An 18,181-nucleotide genomic window follows, 5' to 3' on the forward strand; every position below is an offset into this window, starting at 1 on the left:
TTTATCAGCAACAAGTCCATTTGTTGGAGACACCTCTATGGTGGTGCAACAGTCACTTGGATGTGCTACCCTTTCAATCTTAAACTATTTGTGGGAAGGGTACAAAAGTCCTCAGGAATTTATAAAGGACAGATCCCAACTGCAGGCATTATCAAATTAGAGCACCATTAAGCAAGCAAACATGTCATTTTATCAAGGTCTAGTTGGTTTTGTGCAATGTTTCGCTTTAACAAAAGAGCATTTACATCTACCTGGAAGACCGAACGTTTGCACTCAAACACAAGTGTAAAGGTTGTTTGTTTTGGCATGAATAGACAGCCTATTATAGTCCTCATTCTGGTGTATTCTTACAGCTCTTGCACTTGCTGTGTGCCATCTCCCACTCTGCAGGCTACCTGTTTTGACACACTGCGTCACTCACAGATTTACTCCTAATGGTTTACTGGGCATTCTCATTCGTTGACAAGGTTTGTTTAGATGTTACCGATTTCCAGAGAGGATCTGCTGTTGCTTGTTGACAGGATTTAGATATTGGCAAAGACAACTTCCCCAACCACCCATTAAACTGACAGAGACAAAAGATGAACATTGATGACAGTCATGTGGGCAGGAGTAGGAATGGTCTTTGAGGGAGCTAGATCACTATTCATCTGAAGCAGTCTGTTTGACAACACTTTATGACCAGGCATTGGATTTGTCTTTGAGTGTAAAATGTAAGGAAAGCTTTTTATCCCCCCCGCCTCCCTGATTGTGTTGGCGTCTGTCTGTTTGTCTATTTGTTAGTGTTTTTGCTTGTGTCGTTCTGTGTTTTGTCAGAGTATGTGTGTCTAGGTGTCTGTGTTTTCGTCTGGCCTCGTTACCAGAAAATGGATTCACTATGACTCAACTCTCTGGATTTTTTCCATCCCAAACTGTAAAATATGTCCTATTACACTCTTACCCATTTTCCTCTTAATTTTCCTCTTAATTTCCTATGCAAGGAGGCCAATCACATCCGAGCTGCCAAACTCCATCCACTGTTTATAATGAACTTTATCCTGGGTGGTCGGGATCCAAATCTCATTACAGTAAACTGGGCCCTGTCCATGTTCCACAGATAACACCACCCAACCCAGCCATAACGACAGGACCCAGTCCTAGTCTGGGATTTGCTGTTAGGTTGAGGTTTATGAGCCATGGTATTGGATCATTGAGGTTAGACATAACTGTGAGTCAAGCCCAATTTTAGGCACAGACAATTGTCTCCTCTCAGATAGCAAGCAGAATGTGAGTTGTTGCTCTGCATGATGGCCCGCTGATAAAATGACACTGAGAATGAGACATTAACAATTGGATAGCATCCAGCAGTGGCTCATTTGCTGTGACGGTGAGAGTTGTTTCCTGTTTATACCTTGCCCTCAGCCAGTGTTCATTGAGTACCTAACAACCCGAACAATACAGATTGAGACGAAACACAGAACTCAACCAGATATCAGGGTTGGACACTGTCAATCAATGGGCTTTTAGACCTGTTGCACTCACATCTCAATCAGTACATTTCAATTTGCTCTTGACTTGCTCTATCAACTTTGCAGTTTAAGTCTGTCATTTTGGGGATTTAGTAATGAGGCTTTGCCTGGGTATGACTCTCTAGTTGACGCTGGATGTCTTTCCTCTTTTCCAGACTATAGTGGATTACTTTGAGGAGAGGAGCTGTCCTGTGACGGAGCGTCTGAAACTCTTCTACTGCTGCCAGGCTCCTCCCAGATGGGCTGTCCAGGTAACACCCCATCATTATCCCGTCACTGCTGATTGGGTTTCTGATTTATGAATTGGTCTCGCTCCACTGTGATTGTGAACTTCATTTTAAGGGCAGACTCACTAACTGAAGTACCACACAGAGCAATGTCTTCCATCAAAGCTTTGACTTGTGACTTGACCCATTGGAAGTCATGGTCACGATTAGACAATTATTTACATCAGGGTTGTATGCGTGAACACAAATTCAGGAGAAAAGGATGGGACTCTCTTTGAACTCCAACACCTTTGACGGTAGTCCGAGACTTGAAGGAGGATGCTGCCCTTGCTTTGTGACTGTCCTCTCGACCTCCTGCCCGAGGTCTACTATCGCGTTGTCCCCAGAGGAGTCTGTCATCACCACATGTCTGGTTATATGGGATTTAGTGCGTCAGAGCCTTGATGTAATCTGGACACTCGACATTCAGACAATATATCTGTCAGGCTGGAGCTCCCTGTTAGCGCCGACTGCTATATTCCGGTAGATGAGGAGTGAGTGATTAGCCTTTTTGTTATTCTGTATTTGTAGCAAGCAGAAAGATGGTCTGTTGACCATGGGTGTGTTTATTTCTGTTGTTGTAGCACCTGTCTTGGCCCAGTCAGTTTCTCCTTCCTTGTATTAGGTAAGGTGTTTTGAGCAGTGTAATTTGCTCACATTTTCCCTTCACATATCTGTGAAGGGAGTAGTACACAGCATTGTACGAGATCTTCAGTTTCTTGGCAATTTCTCTCATGGAATAGCCTTCATTTCTCAGAACAGGAATAGACTGACAACATGACCAATGTCTACACTGTACTTCTGATCAATTTGATGTTATTTTAATGGACAAAAAACAAGGACATTTTTAATTGACCCCAAACTTTTGAATGGTAGTGTATATTTAAAGGCACAGGCCTATCTAGTCAACAGATGAGGGAGGAGAGTGGAGATGGTGAGATAGCTGGGGAGAAGGGCAGCGAGAGATTGTGGGGTTGTAATAAAAGGAGGGAGGAAGAGATATGACAAAGAGGTAGAGAGATTGAGAGGGAGGGAATGTAAAAGACAGGGAAAGAGAGAAATCAGTGGGGCAGGATACATCGCCCAGGCTTCATGTAATAATGGCAAACTGCAATAAAGCTGGAATTGAAGGCACCCTATTGCCGCCTGGGGAATTGAAAGTGCAAGCAAGGCAGAGAATCGTGTGGGCTGTTGTGATGTGTTTTTCCTTAGCGAGAGGCGTGCCCGGCATGTAACGATGGCCGTGCCTGCGCACAGAGAAGCTGTGTGGGGAGAGGAGGGACAGGAAGATGGGTTGAGATATAGCACATATTTGAAGATTTGCTTACAGAATTAATAAATCCCCATATAATTAAACTGTCTCTTGCCTGTCTCAGCCCTTCATGCTTTCAGGGAGATTCTGAAACCACAATATCAGGAGTTTTCCTGGAAACTGGTAAAGAGGCACAAATGGCATGTGCGCTGCCGTGTGTCCTATTAGTCTAAATGTCTGCCGTTTGCCATTGGTGTCACGTCCTGGCTCCCCATGTCTCCCTGGTCACCTGATTCGGGTGGTTGACGAGTGGGGTTGTGGGACGGGGGTAAAATCAGATTTATGGGGCCCATCATCCCAGTGGGACGTGATATGTCACCCCTGAGACGGGATGGGGAGGCGATTTGGTCTGTGACAAGACAGACTGTGCTCCAGGTTCAGCTCCCACTCTTTAAGTGGATTGAGAGACAGGGTTAGGGTACAAGGTTAGGGCCTATGTTGCCTTGTGTGAAGATGACAAGATAATGGAAATAGATGTGAGGTCATAATAGTGGAGATGGAGAGACAAAAGATGAAGACACTCCCGGGGGGGGTGAAGACACTCCCGGGGGGGTGAAGACACTCCCGGGGGGGTGAAGACACTCCCGGGGGGGTGAAGACACTAACCTGCATATGGCACCACAGCTAGGAATGAATACAACTGGTGTGTCTGCGTGTGTAGTTAAGAACTAGAGTTCGACAGATTATGATTTTTCAACGCCTATACCGATTATTGGAGGACCAAAAAAAGCCGATACGATTAGTTGGCCGATTTTTACGGAATGTATTTATTTGTAATAATGACAATTACAACAATACTGAATGAACACTTATTTTATCTTAATATAATACATCAATAAAAATCAATTTAGCCCCAAATAAATAATGAAACCTGTTCAATTTGGTTTAAATAATGCAAAAACATGTAAGAAAGCTAACGTTTAAGTTCCTTGCTCAGAACGTATGAAAGTTGGTGGTTCCTTTTAACATGAGACTTCAATATTCCAAGGTAAGTGGTTGTAGTTAATATAGTATTTATAGGACTATTTCTCTCTATACCATTTGTATTTCATATACCTTTGACTATTGGATGTGTAATACTGGCAATAGCTTCCATTCCTCTCCTCGCCCCTACCTGGGCTCGAACCAGGAACACATCGACAACAGCCACCCTCGAAGCAGCGTTACCCATGCAGAGCAAGGGGAACAACTACTCCAAGACTCAGAGCGAGTGATGTTTGAAACGCTATTAGCGCGCACCCCGCTAACTAGCTAGCCATTTCACATCGGCTACACCAGCCTAATCTTCGGAGTTGATAGGCTTGAAGTCATAAACAGCGCAATGCTTGAACACATCGAAGAGCTGCTGGCAAAACGCACAAAAGTGCTGTTTGAATGAATGCTTACGAGCTTGCTGCTGCCTACCATCGCTCAGACAGACTGCTCTATCAAATATCAAATCATAGACTTAATTATAACATAATAACACACAGAAATACGAGCCTTTGGGCATTAATATGGTCGAATCCGGAAACTATCATTTCGAAAACAAAACGTTTATTATTTCAGTGAAATACGGAACCGTTCTGTATTTTATCTAACGGGTGGCATCCCTAAGTCTAAATATTCCTGTTACATTGTACAACCTTCAATGTTATGTCATAATTACGTAAAAGTCTGGCAAATTAGTTTGCAATGAGCCAGGCAGCCCAAACTGTTGCATATACCCTGACTCTGCGTGCAATGAACTCAAGAGAAGTGACACAATTTCACCTGGTTAATATTGCCTGCTAACCTGGATTTCTTTTAGCTAAATATGCAGGTTTAAAAAATATAAACTTCTGTGTATTGATTTTAAGAAAGGCATTGGTGTTTATGGTTAGGTACAGTCGTGCAAAGATTGTGCTTTTTTCGCAAATGCGCTTTTGTTAAATCATCCCCCTGCTTTGCATCGATTATATAAACTAGTAATATCATCAACCATGTGTAGTTAACTAGTGATTATGATTGATTGTTTTTTATAAGCTAAGTTTAATGCTAGCTAGCAACTTACCTTGGCTTGCTGCATTTGCGTAACAGGCAGGCTCCTCGTGGAGTGCAATGAGAGGCAGGTGGTTAGAGCGTTGGACTAGTTAACTGTAAGGTTGCAAGATTGAATCCCGGAGCTGTCATTCTGCCCCTGAACAAGGCAGTTAACCCACCGTTCCTAGGCCGTAGTTGAAAATAAGAATGTGTTCTTAACTGACTTGCCTAATAAAGGTTAAAAAAATATATAATTTAAAGATTGGCCAAATTGGTGTCCAAAAATACAGATTTCCGATTGTTATGAAAACATGAAAAGGGCCCTAATTAATCGGCAATTCCGATTAATCGGTCGACCTCTAACTTATTGCGTCGAGCAATCCCGTATCCGGGAGCGTAATCATAGCCTCAAGCTCATTACCATAACGCAGCGTTAACTATTCATGAAAATCGCAAATGAAATGAAAGATTTATATTCACTCACAAGCTTAGCCTTTTGTTAGCAACACTGTCATCTCAGATTTTCAAAATATGCTTTTCAACCATAGCTACACAAGCATTTGTGTAAGAGTATTGATAGCTAGCATAGCATTAAGCCTAGCATTCAGCAGGCAACATTTTTACAAAAACAACAAAAGCATTCAAATAAAATAATTTACCTTTTGAAGAACTTCGGGTGTTTTCAATGAGGAGACTCTCAGTTAGATAGCAAATGTTCCGTTTTTCCAAAATATTATTTGTGTAGGAGAAATCGCTCCGTTTTGTTCATCACGTTTGGCTAAGAAAAACCCCGAAAATTCTGTCATTACAACGCCAAACCTTTTTCCAAATTAACTCCATAATATCGACAGAAACATGGCAAACATTGTTTAGAATCAATCCTCAAGGTGTTTTTCACATATATATTCGATGATAAATCATTCGTGGCAGTTTGGTTTCTCCTCGGAAGCAAATGGAAAAATACACGCAGCTGGAGATTATGCAATAATTTCGACGGAGGACACCAAGCGAGCACCTGGTAAATGTAGTCTCTTATGGTCAATCTTCCAATGATATGCCTACAAATACGTCACAATGCTGCAGACACCTTGGGGAAACGACAGAAAGTGTAAGCTCATTCCTGGCGCATTCACAGCCATATAAGGAGACATTGGAACACAGCGCCTTCAAAATCTGGGGCATTTCCTGTTTGAAATTTCATATTGGTTTTGCCTGTAGCATCAGCTCTGTGGCACTCACAGATAATATCTTTGCAGATTTGGAAACGTCAGTGTTTTCTTTCCAAAGCTGTCAATTATATGCATAGTCGAGCATCTTTTCGTGACAAAATATCTTGTTTAAAACGGGAACGTTTTTTTATCCAAAAATTAAGAGTGCCCCCTAAATCGAAGAAGTTAAGAACAGTTAAGAACATATTTGCACCCTTGAATACAGCAGCTAGGGAAGACCACCTCTCCCAAGCATCCTGTGACAAAAAAATAGAATTTTATATGAATGTGATAAGGGTCATTACCACCAGAGACAGAGCTGTGATGGTTCGTGGAGTGTATCCATATGCAGTGTTTCCCCCAGGATGTTTTTCAGCGGTGGCAGAACTAGGAGTGGGTTTTCCTGCATGGGGATGCGGATGGGCTCTTCCTGGGGCATCAACATAATATTTTTTTTTGTTACAGTTTAAATATTAAATGACTTATCCCATGTCTGAACCTCTCTCACATTTACAGAAACAGCTGGCCAGCCTGCTGACAGACCTGGGCTGCACGAGCTCAGCCCTGCTAATCTACGAAAAACTGGAGCTGTGGGAGGATGCTGTGATCTGCCTGGAGAGGATGGGCCAGCATGGCAAGGTACAACACAGCCATTACAACCACCAGAATAATTGTGACTGCCTTGCTCAGGGACAATGCAATATCCATTGCTTTACACAACAGACAAGGTTATTTTCGTAACTAAACATGGGCATCACACAAACACACTCAGAGAGAAGCTCATCTTGCCCACACTGGAAGAACAGTGAATATCACCGCTATCACCCTATTGCCTAGCTATCTCGCTGTACTCCCTCCACCTCTCAGTCTGTCTGTCTGTGGTGCGCACCTGTTTATGCACTCGTTTGTGTTCTCTGGCGCACCAGCTGTCAGACACATCAGTCCCAGGGAGATCTGGCTCTGTTTCCCTGGTGTTATTATTAACCTGTCTGCCCCCCAGGGCCCCCTGGGAAACACACTTCCAGATAGACAGAAATATGGCGTGTTTGTGTTGGATCACGCTCTCACAGAGCCCCCCCGTCCCTCAGTCAATGTCCTCTTGATGGCGCTGATTGAATGTTCACTTTGGTCTCTTAATGGTGGAACACCAGGAGTTGGAAGTACAGGTCACAAGGGCAGCCAACAGCAACCAATGGCATTGGTTTTAGAGTCTGATTCCCACAGAGCGGCAGAGAATAAAGAATCAAAGATTTGGACGTATGGCAGCTGTTTGTTTTTGTTGGTCCTCCTTTTTGATAGCGGATCGTTTTCCAAATTTTTTTGGTGCGGAAAAGTCTCAATGTTTACACAGGTGTGTTTTTTCTCGCCGACCTTCAAGTGATCTCAGTCAGAATTGACTGAGGTAATGAAGCAGAGAAAAAAGGAAGAGCCAGCGGTAAGGCAACCTGCTTTCTCGCTCTCTTGCACCTGTCAGACGATGTTCTGTCAAGTCCTAACAGAAGTGCCACACCAGGCCAAATGGAGAACCCTGTAACACCTTCCGCCATGTTGCTGTGGTTATGAAAGTCATTGATGAAATCGGTGCCAGATTTGCCGCAAACGCTCTGAGGACGTTCTCCCAAACTGTTACGCAATGGACATCTGGTTCATTCTTGGTCAGATTCTCGCAGAAGTATTTTCTCTCTCGATCACCTCTTGTCCTTTCAGTCATTGACCTTTTTAAGTGACATCTCCACATGATTCACAGGGTTCTCGTAAATTCGCCGTAGCATCACCACATCCATCTCTCTGGATCAGCAGAGTTTGACTGGGACAGATTGAGCAGAAATGAGTATTCCACAAGCACACACACCATACTCCCTCCAGGTGGGTAGGGCTGACCCACACTCACAGTCCCAACCCTGAAGGCGAGGCCTGCGGGCCTTTGTGCTCTGTTATTGACTTACAGCTTCCTTTGTCTTCCAATCTGATTACAGAGGTGCATTCTGGTCAATAAAGTAAGTCCTTCATTTTAAAACTATGCGCTTTGGCCAAAGCCAGCAGTCCATGTAACATGATGAAAAAAATGCTAGGCAATCCATTTGTCTGGAGAAGACGGGTAGATTTCAGCCGGTAGTCTCTTTGCACTAAACGTGCTGTTCCTGCTCTCGGTGTCTGAATGCATGCTTAATGTGAATGAGCCATAACTGGCCGCAGCCTGCGAAAAAGAAAGAAGCTAAAATGGACAAACAGGAAAGTCTGCCAGTCTTGAGCACATGATATAAGTTTATCCACTAGAGTTTTGAAGCTAATTGTCGTATTACACCAGCATCTGTGTAAACCTTTCAGCAAATAAACAAGACGAAATATTGAACAAAACTGTAATGGTATAACCGAGTCCAAAATATCCGCGTTTGAAATAAATGTATGGTATTGACAAATGTTTAATGCACCTCTGCGCAAATGGGGCAGTAAATCACATATGAATATCCCGGTACATGTAATTCAGCCCTAGAACCGATTCAGAGAGTATATATTTTTGCATTCACAACATCTGAATGTTATGTATTTTTTTTATTTTCTGTTTTTTTTATACGTTTGTCGATATGACATTACATCATTACATAACACTAATAACAAAAACATGACACCCAAGACAGCACCTTTCAACCATATCTCTGTGGTTGGAGTATTAAACGGCAAGTAAATATAAATGAGTAATAATATAAGAAAGTAATAGTACATTTTTTAGATTTTTTTACTGGTAAAAAAAAAATGTACACAACATTTGTTCTAACTTATTCCCTAGCTTTTCACCCGCACGTCGGGCCCCTTATATCATTCAAAAAGTGTTCCCATGTCATACTACATTTCCCTTTCCTCTCCTGTAATTTTGCTATCATTGATTCATAAGATGCAGTCTCCACGATGAGTTTGAGCCAATCTGTTGATTTCAGACTATCTGCACTCTTCCAGTTACGTAGTAGGAGTCTCCGCAGTCTATCATGCAGAAAAGGTACCTACATCACCCTTGCAGATGGTCACAGGGAGCATCATGGACACAATTCAACTGTGGTGCCACAAACATTGTAACATTATTCATTTTGCCCCATAAAGTAAGTTTTAAGCAACAACCTATCAAGATTATTCTTTCTTTTTTTGTAGTAGTAGCTACATTAATTTGCATGATTCTGTAGCTCAGTGTTATACCCAGTTATTTAATCCCTGACGGCACCCATTTGAACTGAAATGAAGTAATTGCAACAGGAGGACATACATTGGATACAGGCATAGACTCTGACTTCTGCCAATTTATCTTATAACCAGATACCTGTGAGAACATCTCAATTGTGTTCAAAACCAAAGGGATTGATGTGGCCGGTTCCCTAATAAGTAACAATATGTATTCAGCATATATAAACAGCTTATGCTCTCTGGCACCTCCCATCACTCCTTTGATTCCTGAATCAGCTCTAATTGCTGCTGCCAAGTGCTCCAAAAATGGAGTAAAAAGGAGAGGTGAGAGGACTGCCCCGCTGGGTTCTCCTCGTCAAATTAAAAAAGGAAGAGAGCATACCATTTGTGGACTGCTGTTCTTGTATTGGAGTATAATACCTTAACCTACTTGATAAATCTAGGGCCAAAGCCAAACTTTTCAAGGGTATATGTCAAAAAGCCCCCCTCCACTTGATAAAACTAGGGCCAAAGCCAAACTTTTCAAGGGTATACGTCAAAAGGCTGCACGCCAACCTATCGAATGCCTTCTCTGCATCTAGGGAAAGGGCTGCCACCTGAGTTTCTTCTTTTTGACTCGGCCACATGAGGTGACGCAAACGTCTAAGATTCTGTGGAGGTTCTACTTATTTTTATTTATTATTATTTTTACAAATCTCACCTTTATAATATGAGGTCAAACCTTCTCCAGCCTCATGTCTAGTACTTTGGAGAGCAGCTTACAATCAATTTGGATTAAACTGGGTCAGTGGGGGGTCTATCCTTGTTGAGAATGAATGAAATGAGTGCCTTGTTAAAAGTGTCAGGTAGCCGCTCCAGTTCCAAAGCTTCTGCGTACTCCCGTGTTAATATAGGAGCTAATACGTCAATATTCCTCTTATAATACTCAGCCGGGAAGCTGTCTAATCCTGGTGACTTCCCAGACTTCATTGAGGTGATTGTTGTTCTTATCTCAGATTATAGTATAGGAGTGTCCAAATCCTTTATTTGATCTGGGGACAACCCCGGAAGCTTTATTTTTGAAAAAATGGCATTCAATTTAGCTGGGTGTAAGTTACATTTAGACTTGTAAAGAGTCAAATAAAAGTCATAAAACACATTGTTATTATCTTTTGTACTAGTCAGTACCTCCCCACTTCCAAGTTTTTAATAGCTGGTATTACAAAACTGGCATCTGTTTGTTTCAATTGTCTAGCCAATAATTTACCTGTTTTTTTTCACCACTTTCAAACATATTCAGTCTTTTTGTTATAGATCTCATGTAATTGAAACTACAGACCTGTTTCAACAGTGACTTTTTCCGTCTCTTTAATTTGATGGACTAGTTTTTCAACTCTTTCTCGATCTTCCCTTTTCTTTCTACTGGTTTGTGCTATTATTTTTCTTTTAAGGCCTCCCACACTACTCAATTTATCAGTGGAACCAATGTTTGTTTGGAAAAAAACACTTAAGGTCTTCATTGAGGGAAAGATGAAATGTTTTGTCTTGGAATAAGGACGTATTCATCCTAAATCTAATGCGTTTCTCAGCCATATCAGCCTAAACTGCTATACATAATTCCACTATTGCGTGGCCAGTCCAAGCAATAACCCCTATTTTACAATCAATCTCCTCTTTAGTCATGCTCTTGGATATTAGGAAGTCATCTATCCTGGAATGAGATGTATGGTTGTGAATAAAAACGTATATTCCTTCTCTCTTGGATCGACAAGTCTCCATATGTCTACCAGACCCAGATCCCTCATTAATGGGTGTATCACTGCTCTGTCCTTTTGTACTGTTTTAAAATAAGTCGTTTTTATCAAGAATACTGAAGCAGATATTAAAGTAAAGGGGAAAACAAGTTCTATGAACCCATATAAAATAATATCAATTCAAATATTTTCAAGGTTGTTAGTTCCATCTACTTAATTTACCGACATCTTTGCTTGAGGGTAGTGTTGACCAGGCAACTTGAATACAGTCACTGTGTAGCCAACCGGCTAGACACCGAGTGACAAAAAGCATTGTAGCTATACAGTCTGAAATAGCTAAATACTGTAGCTATTAGTTTGCAGAATTGTCATTTCAGTGTCTTTGCGATAGTGTGTCACAAACACTGTCCCATAGTGAACTCACTGGCCAATATAGCTATGCCATCCATGCCCTTATTTCTGGTCCTCTGAGTTTTGCTTGAGGAAGCTCAGTCTTGCCCCCCCCCCCCTTCCATGTAATGCATGGCACAGCTGGGTAGGAAAGTGTCAAACGTACCACCAACTCATGCAGCCTCTTCCTTGTTTAAAAAAAAAACAACTACTTTATTTATACATTTTCAGATATAACAAAAAACAGTAACCCCAACCCCTCATGCTCCCATCCATCCCCTCCACTCCCTCCCTCCAAACCACCCACCCACCAACCCATCTATAAAAGTAAGTTAAATAGGAAAGAAAAACAGAAACAAACAGTAATAGAAACAAAAACAATGGGGGGGAAAAGTTTAATACAAATTCTTAATAGCACAAATGGCGACTAGAACAGACATGACTGTGTCATGACGTTGGCCTGGGGATAGGTTTATGACAGTCATAAATGCCCCCCCCCCTTTTTTTCTCCTCTCTCTACCCTACTGATGTTACATTTGCAAACCCCTTGGTTAACATAGAGATTCTGGGAACATCAGAAGGTGGGGGGAAATTAACTATATTCTGGTAATCCGACCAATTGAACATATGCGGTGGTACCTAATGAATATGGCGTCAGTTCGGTTGTCATCTGTGACATTCTCATCAATGTTAAGATGACAAACTCTATAGTAGAAGGTCTACACATCAGAGTTATTGGATTCACATGGAATTGTTGTTCAATTTAATTGTTTGAATATGAAATATTCGTGATGGGATGAAATGTGATTTTAGCTTCTGAAATGTGAGAATTGGGTTTTCATAAGGTTAGGGCTCTTATCAATCAGTGGCCCCGCCCCTATGAAGAGTCATGGGTTATAAAACTTTTCAGACACACCCTTCTCGCTCCACTTGATGACAATATAACCTGTTCCGAGGATGTCAGGACGACGGTCCGATGTCAGAATGGTTCAGATAATAACTACAGAACGAAACCAACATCAGCGTGAGCTTTGGTTGCGAATGGTATGAACTTTGAACTCTTCTTCACTGCAGAAGTGATACCTCCTAGCCATTGAGTTAGCAACAGTAGCAGCAAACGCAGGTTAGGAAGGAACAGACAGAGTATCCCTTCTATCACACAACAACGTTACTACAACGTATCCAATTGACACCAGAGACATTCTTCAAAGGACTCGGTTTGGCAACACGGCCTTCCATCTACCACCAACCTACCGAAGCGCAGCTCAAAATAAATATTTATTGCATTTTCAACGTCATGCTTGCTGAAGAAGTGCTAGCAACAGAGCTAGTCCTGTTAGCCATTGCGCTGAATTCAAACACCGACTTTGCTGAGAAACTTCAATTAAACTACGAAAATAAACTTTCCCCTCAAGCAATTATACTAAATTGACTATTCTATCAAACTTAGAAGAAATTGGGAGGATTTTATCTGGAGGCTCCTTTCAGACAACCACCTTGCTTCGCAGAATCACGTGATTCCCATTGTTCAGTGTTTCAAAAATATTCCAAGCCTGATTGGATTCCCTTTGATGTGCAACTGCACTGTGGAAAATTACTCTCCCCTCCCGAAATTCATGGCTCCCGAAATTCATGGATCTCACGATTCATGGCTCCCACTGTAAGACAGGGCCCATTTACACTAGCAACAGATCTAGCCAAAGGGTGATTTCTCTCTACCCTTAAACAAGGATTCAAAGAACTCCGTATTTGATTTTCCCAACACAATAAGGTTGTCTCTCTACCTCTCCTCCCGCTCTCACTCTGTCTTTATGGAGGAGCACACTGGGGGTTCTAAAGGGTGGCCATGCTCCGAGGTTATTCACAATCACCCTTTTCCATTTCCCCAGAAGGTCTACTGAAGTACTACTTTAGATTCAAGTCATTCTCCAGTGAGAAGCACACAGTCTTATTGCCTTGCAAGAGCATGTCAAGGACAATATCATAAGAGTTTTCTAATCAGTTAATTATTTTCCAGCTGTAGGTGTGCCCCGTTGTTCTTGTGAATATAAACTCCCTAACATGTTTTTTTCATGGTAATACATTTGACCATTCTTTCAGGGAAAGTCTTTCCTGGGTGTGCAGCACCCTTCCAAATAACTGAACGGCGGCAACTACAGGATTAAATGCAGTACATATAGCTGTAAAAGTAAAAGACTTGTTGAAGGCCAGAACTTGGAAGGGATCAGGATCCAGCAGCAGCGATTGGTGTGTGTGGTCTGGAAAAGGCCATGGCAGCCCAGGTCTTTGTTTTGATCCGCAGCACTAGTGTGTGATGTGATGGCAATTTGTAACCCTGAAGAACAATTTTGATATTTGAAGGAAAATCCAATGGAAATGGTTTTATAATGGGCTGTAAATTGTTGGCTAACTCCCTCCAATAGAGGAAAAGTGGTTTCATTCTAATGTGGATGCACATGTCCTCTAAGATGAGTTTGTCTGACGTTATATTCTACTATAGTATGTGTGGTCAGAGTAAATACAAATATGTGAAATATGACTGGAAGAGATTACCAACATAATCGGATAACAGCCATAGTCATTATGATATTTATACTCTGGTTAAATTATTGGAAAAGAAAAGCTGAGAGAAAGAGACGACTTACTGATAATGTACGGTACCAGTCAAAAGTTTTGACACCTACTCATTCAAGGTCATTTTTTATTTTTATTTTATTTCATTAGAGTTACCAGCCTCAGAAATTGCAGCCCAGATAAATGCTTCACAGAATTCAAGTAACAGACACATCTCAACATCAACTGTTCAGAGGAGACTGTGTGAATTAGACCTTCATGGTCAAATTGCTGCAAAGAAATCACTACTAAAGGACACAAATAAGAAGATTAGCTTGGGCCAAAAAACACAAGCAATGGACATTAGACCAGTTGAAATCTGTTCTTTGTTCTGATGAGTCCAAATGTGAGAATTTTGTTTACAAACACTGTGTCTTTGTGAGACGCTTAGTAGGTGAACGGATGATTTCCGCATATGTGGTTCCCACCATGAAGCATGGAGAAGGTGGTATGATGGTGTGGGGGGGCTTTACTGGTGACAGTGTCTGTGATTTATTCAAAATTCATGGCACACATAACCAGCATGGCTACCACAGCATTCTGCAGTGATACGCCATCCCATCTGGTTTGCGCTTAGTGGACTATCATTTGATTTTCAACAGGACAATGACCCAACACACCTCCAGGCTGTGTAAGGGCTATTTGACCAAGGAGTGATGGAGTGCTGCATTAGGTGACCTGGCCTCCACAAACACCCGACCTCAACCCAATTGAGATGGTTTGGGATGAGTTGGACTGCAGAGTGAAGGAAAAGCATCCAACAAGTGCTCAGCATATGTGGGAACTCCTTCAAGACTGTTGGAAAAGCATTCCAGGTGAAGCTGGTTGAGAGAATGCCAAGAGTGTGCAAAGCTGTCATCAAGGCCAAGGGTGGGTACTTTGAAGAATCTCAAATAAATAATATATTTTTATTTTTATTTTTTTACACTTTTTTGGTTACTACATGATTCCATATTTGTTATTTCATAGTTGTGATGTCTTCACTATTATTATACAATGTAGAAAATGGTAAAATAAAGTCTTGAATGAGTACATGTGTCCAAGCTTTTGACTGGTACTGTATGTCCGTCTCCTGTAATTTTCTGTCATTGATAGTTGCTGAACTCCCCTCACTGTTCTGTGGTACCATTCTCCTATTCTCAACCCAATCTGTTATTTGCAATATTGCAGAGGTCCATGCTTCTACTATTCAAGCTGATACGAAAAACACGTTTTGTTCGAACAAATATTCCTTTGCCAGCCGTATTGTTTTTACATTGTAATTCCATGTGTTGGAGTTGAGTTCAGGGTCTTGTGGTCTGATGAGTGGTGTGGTAGAGATGGCTATGGTTACAAGCTGCTCCATGGGGGCCCAGTGTGTGCCAGTGGACTTGGCCCAGATTCAGCCTTCAGAATGGGATCCAGTAAAAGAAACCAATGAAAACCCAGAAACCCTTGTGCCCAAAAACACTCAGGCTGTGGGTAGATTGGCACATGAACAAAGCAGCATCTTAGTGAGGGGAAACCTGATCATTATTTTTCAAATAAATCTGTTTTTACATTGTATTTATTAGTCAGCTGGCAGCTGAGGGGGAGACTGGCAAGTGGGCCAACAGTAGGAAGTGTGACCATTGGGATTGACCCCTGGTTTCCACTGGGAAGCAGTATGTGCCTGGCCATGGGGATTGAACCCTGGTCTCCGCTGGGGAGCAGTATGTGCCTGGCCATGGGGATTGAACCCTGGTCTCCGCTGGGGAGCAGTATGTGCCTGGCCATGGGGATTGAACCCTGGTCTCCATTTGGGAGCAGTATGTGACTGACCATGGGGATTGAACCCTGGTCTCCGCTGGGGAGCAGCGAGCAATGAGCATTACTGTTAGACCACAGGCACTTCACAACCTGATCATTATTCTACACACAACTGTGTAGAAGGAGGGGATACAGTACTCAAATCAGCTCTTTTTAGGGGTTTAGTGTCTGTTGGCTTTTATTCTGGCCATGCTGGAGAACATCATGTAGTTGAGGCTACAGTAGAAGTACCCCCAGTTTCAACATCTTGATTGAGCTTCCTTCCCCAGTGAATGGATTGTGGCAGTCCCAGACCAAATCAAAGCCTGATTATTGTTAGCAGGGAATATTAAGTGTCTTGGCTCTGAGGGTTGTCAGGAACCAAGACATTTTGACTACCCACCACCACCTCTGTTGCCCTCTTTTTTTCATCCCCTTTCTTCCCCTCATTACCAATTCTTCCTGTATTTTTGTGCTTCTCTCTCTCCCTCCCCCTTCCCCCTGTTTTTCTCCCTCCCCAGGCAGAGGAGATCCTGCGTAGGGAGTTGGAGAAAAAGGAGACCCCTAGTCTGTACTGCCTGCTGGGGGACGTGCTGCGGGACCAGCAGTACTACGACCAGGCCTGGGAGCTGTCAAACCATCGCAGCGCCCGCGCCATGCGCTCCAAGGCCCTGCTGCACCTCCGGGCCAAGGACTTCCAGCAGTGTGTGGAGTGCTTCGAGAAGTCACTCCGCATCAACACCATGCAGGTAAACTAACCCCTGAAATGGCTAGCTTTGGGTAGGATATTGACAAATTAAGGGCTAGCAGGTAGAACTCACAGGGTAAAACTTAACTACCTGACCTGCAGGTAAGCTACTTGACCTGCAGGTAAGCTACCTACAACTAATCATTTTTTATTTTTTATGAATAGATTAAATCACTTATTAACTTCAAAGTGTAGTAGGTTAGCACCGAGCACAGTAGAGCTGGAATTAATCTGCGCCTTTGCCCCCATTCACCCACCCACACACACTTTCCCATTTCCCCAAGGAAGTAGTGTTGGGGCAGTTGTGTCTGGGACCTGTCCTGTTGGCTCCCAGCACACAGAGGGTAGCCAACTCACCCTATAACCACTCCTCTGGATAGCAGAGTGGAGAGGGAGATATGAGGGTGAAGAGGAGAAATAACGAGTCAGTTTCGCCCAGGGCAACAGAGAAAAGGGAAATTATTTCCTGTTTTCCTTCCCCTTTCTGCCCTTTGTCCATATTTAATTCAGCAGGTCAGCCAGCAATAGGATGTTTTAATTTAGCTTGTTCTGCCATAATGACCTTCACCCTCCATTTTTCAAGGAGTTGTTGAAGTATTGTCAAGGAGATATGAGGGCTCCTGTAAACGATCGCTCCAGCAGCTACATCTTTGGAGAATGAAGATAAACAGAATAGAGGGGTATATTCCTCCCAGTTTCCTACCTCCCTCTGATATGAGCCATGAGATGTTGTAGTGTGCTGTGGTGAGAGGGGAAATACACAAGAAAGTGGGGGGAGAAAGGGAAATGGAGGGGGGAAGAGGGAGAAAATCCGGGGGACTGATGCTACAGCTGATTTTAACAGACGGACGGGGCCTGCCTGTCAGTCACAGAGCGGGGCCTCCCGCAGCCTGCCTGACAGGTGGGCTTTCCTCCAAATCCAACACAGGCACAGGAGGGCTGCAACATTAGCCAACATGGCATTTGCGTTTCTTTTTCCGCTTCCTTTTTTCCCCCCACGTGTGTCCAGTGTGACACCTGCCAGTCAGCGTGGCAGAGATGGTTTGAAAGCAGGACTGAGAAAGTGTGGCAGGCTCAGCACATTGTTCGTTTATACCGTGGATCAAGGGGGTGAGTTAGCACTGAGATAATATAGAATTCTCACCATGAATAGATAAGACTATAAATGATATTCCACTCAACATTTCACAGTTTAGTATTCCTGAACTCACTGCTCATGTTTGTCTTGTTTCTACAGCTTGGGGTGTGGTTCTCCCTGGGCTGTGCCTACTTTGCCCTGGAGGGCTATGAGGGTGCTGCCAAGGCCTTCCAGAGGTGTGTGGGACTGGAGCCAGATGTAAGTGCATTACTACACCACCTTACAGTGTCGGGCATCATCGCATAGGAGGGCAGAGTCAATCACATGAATGCACAGTGGGACCATCACAATACCATTCATCTCTCGTTTTGTCACTCCCTCTA

The 18,181-nt window shown here is 42.8% G+C and overlaps 1 protein-coding gene across 2 annotated transcripts in view; it reads left to right on the forward strand.

Annotated features, from left to right (window-relative positions):
- Positions 1 to 18,181, forward strand: part of ttc27 (tetratricopeptide repeat domain 27) — a 119,573-nt gene that overhangs the window by 87,350 nt on the left and 14,042 nt on the right. For both annotated transcript variants that reach the window (XM_020481718.2, XM_020481719.2), the window contains 4 exons: positions 1,664 to 1,759; positions 6,812 to 6,934; positions 16,494 to 16,721; positions 17,958 to 18,056. In XM_020481718.2, coding sequence (XP_020337307.1) covers positions 1,664 to 1,759; positions 6,812 to 6,934; positions 16,494 to 16,721; positions 17,958 to 18,056 — 546 coding nt within the window. The remainder of the gene's footprint in view (positions 1 to 1,663; positions 1,760 to 6,811; positions 6,935 to 16,493; positions 16,722 to 17,957; positions 18,057 to 18,181) is intronic.

Source organism: Oncorhynchus kisutch, linkage group LG4, assembly GCF_002021735.2.
Source record: "Oncorhynchus kisutch isolate 150728-3 linkage group LG4, Okis_V2, whole genome shotgun sequence".
NCBI classification, from domain to species: domain Eukaryota; kingdom Metazoa; phylum Chordata; class Actinopteri; order Salmoniformes; family Salmonidae; genus Oncorhynchus; species Oncorhynchus kisutch.